General features: G+C 48.2%; 1 protein-coding gene across 1 annotated transcript; it reads left to right on the top strand.

Annotated features, from left to right (window-relative positions):
• Positions 1–436: 436 nt before the first annotated feature.
• LOC128985059 (uncharacterized protein F54H12.2-like) lies at positions 437–1,759 on the top strand. The gene has a single exon (XM_054404432.1). It carries the CDS (start codon positions 437–439, stop codon positions 1,757–1,759), a length of 1,323 nt encoding a protein of 440 aa, XP_054260407.1.
• Positions 1,760–1,969: the final 210 nt, after the last annotated feature.

Below are 1,969 nucleotides of genomic sequence, written 5' to 3'. Positions count from 1 at the left end.
CTGCTCGTCTCAAAGAATTTACCGGCTCGCTGAAACGCAGAGCTGATGACAAAGTAGAACGTGTATTGAGTGGTGGCGGTGGCGCGGTGTATAAGAAAAGACGAATACGTCGCGTCACGCCACAGTCGTTGGCGACACTTCTAAGAGTACGGACGTCCACTGCTACCGCCACTAAACGGAGGAGGAAGAGGAGCATGAGAAAATATTCTACCGCCACCAAGAGACAGCATAAGAAAACGAATAAACGGCGCAGAACTACGACCAAAAGGATTAAAAGAACGAAAACTCGACGTTCTACAACAGGCAGTAAGAGGAGGACGACGCGCAGGAGCAGGTCTAAAAAGATTCGATCTACGAAAAGAACGAGAGCTAGAGGAGGATTACCGGCAATAGATATATTCAATTAGACGTGATAAAATTTTTCTACAACAACAACATGTCGTTCATCCATCAGAAATCGTGCGAATGTGTGAAAACCGAATTGGATTTATTCTCGTTACCACCCACTCAGACTAGTATAGAGAACGGTAAGTGGATTCAGTACAAGCCTATCTCGTCTTTGACAGACGATTCGCCTATAGAGTTCGTCATACCGGCTAACGGAGAAGAATACACGGACTTGACGCAAACACTGTTACACGTCGAGGCGACAATAGTGAAAGGCGACGGCACAAAAGTGGAAGAGGCGTTAGTGGAAGAAATTGGTCCGGTAAACAATTGGCTGCACTCACTGTTCAGTCAAGTGGATCTGTTCGTCAATCACAAACTGGTGTCACCGCAAAACAATACGTACGCGTATCGTGCCTATTTGGAAAACCTACTGAACTATGGTGGTAGTGCGAAAAAGTCACATCTCACGACTACGCTGTTCTACGAAGACAAAGCCGACAAAATGGACGATTGCGACATTGCCAACGACGGACTGGTCAAGCGACGAGGATTCGTCAAGAAGAGCACATACGTCGACATGGTGGGCAATTTACATCTGGACTTGTGCAATCAAGACAAGTTTATGTTGAACGGTGTCGAAATGCGATTGCGTCTCGTCAGATCGAGAAACTCGTTTGCCGTCATGTCAAAAACTGCGACGGATTGCAAGGTGCACATTCGAGAGGCGAATCTGTTCGTCCGTCGTTGTAAGATCAATCCCGGCGTGTTGGTGGCGCACAGCAAGACGCTGGAGAGTGGCACGGCCAAGTATCCGATTACACGCGTGGACGTGAAATCCATCACGCTGCCGAGTGGTATCCTGGGCAAGACGTTGGACAGCGTGTTCCTGGGACAGTTGCCGAAACGTATCATCGTAGGACTGGTGGACAACGTGGCGTTCAACGGCGATTTCAAGAAGAACCCGTTCAATTTTCAACATTTCAATTTGAACTATTTCGCTCTTTACATCGACAGTGAACAAGTGCCCTGTAAGGCGTTGACACCGGCCTTCACGGGCGACTCAAAACTGTACGCTCTCGCATATCATACGTTGTTCACCGGCACCGGAATACAGTTCGCCGACAAGGGCAACGAGATCGACAGAACGGAGTATCCGAATGGCTACTGCTTGATGGCGTTCGACTTGACGCCGGACATGTCGGCCGGTGAATCAAGTCACTGGAACCTGGTGCGTAACGGTAATTTACGCATCGAACTGCAATTCAAAGAAGCGTTGGCCGCGTCCGTCAACTGTATAGTGTACGCCGAATTAGACAACGTCATCGAAGTGGATCGACACCGCAACGTGTCCGTGGATTTTAGTGGATAAAAACAACAACAAATAAAACAAAAATACATGAGCATCCGCAGCTCATGCCTACGTCACCGCCACTCAGCTCAGTCTAACATCGACATTCGACCGTGATGGATCGTTGTTACCGTCACGCTCCGTCGCGCCAGCAGACACAAACACCAACACATAGTTATAAACAGGAATCTACAGCAGTTGTTTTGGACTTACAATGTTTCAAGGACAACA

The sequence above is a fragment of the Macrosteles quadrilineatus genome, unplaced genomic scaffold (assembly GCF_028750875.1).
Source record: "Macrosteles quadrilineatus isolate MER2022 unplaced genomic scaffold, UCM_ALF_1.0 Scaffold_2__2_contigs__length_208266976, whole genome shotgun sequence".
Taxonomy (NCBI): Eukaryota; Metazoa; Arthropoda; class Insecta; order Hemiptera; family Cicadellidae; genus Macrosteles; species Macrosteles quadrilineatus.
Note: the sequence above shows the minus strand (reverse complement) of the source record. Positions and strands in the feature narration are given on the sequence as shown.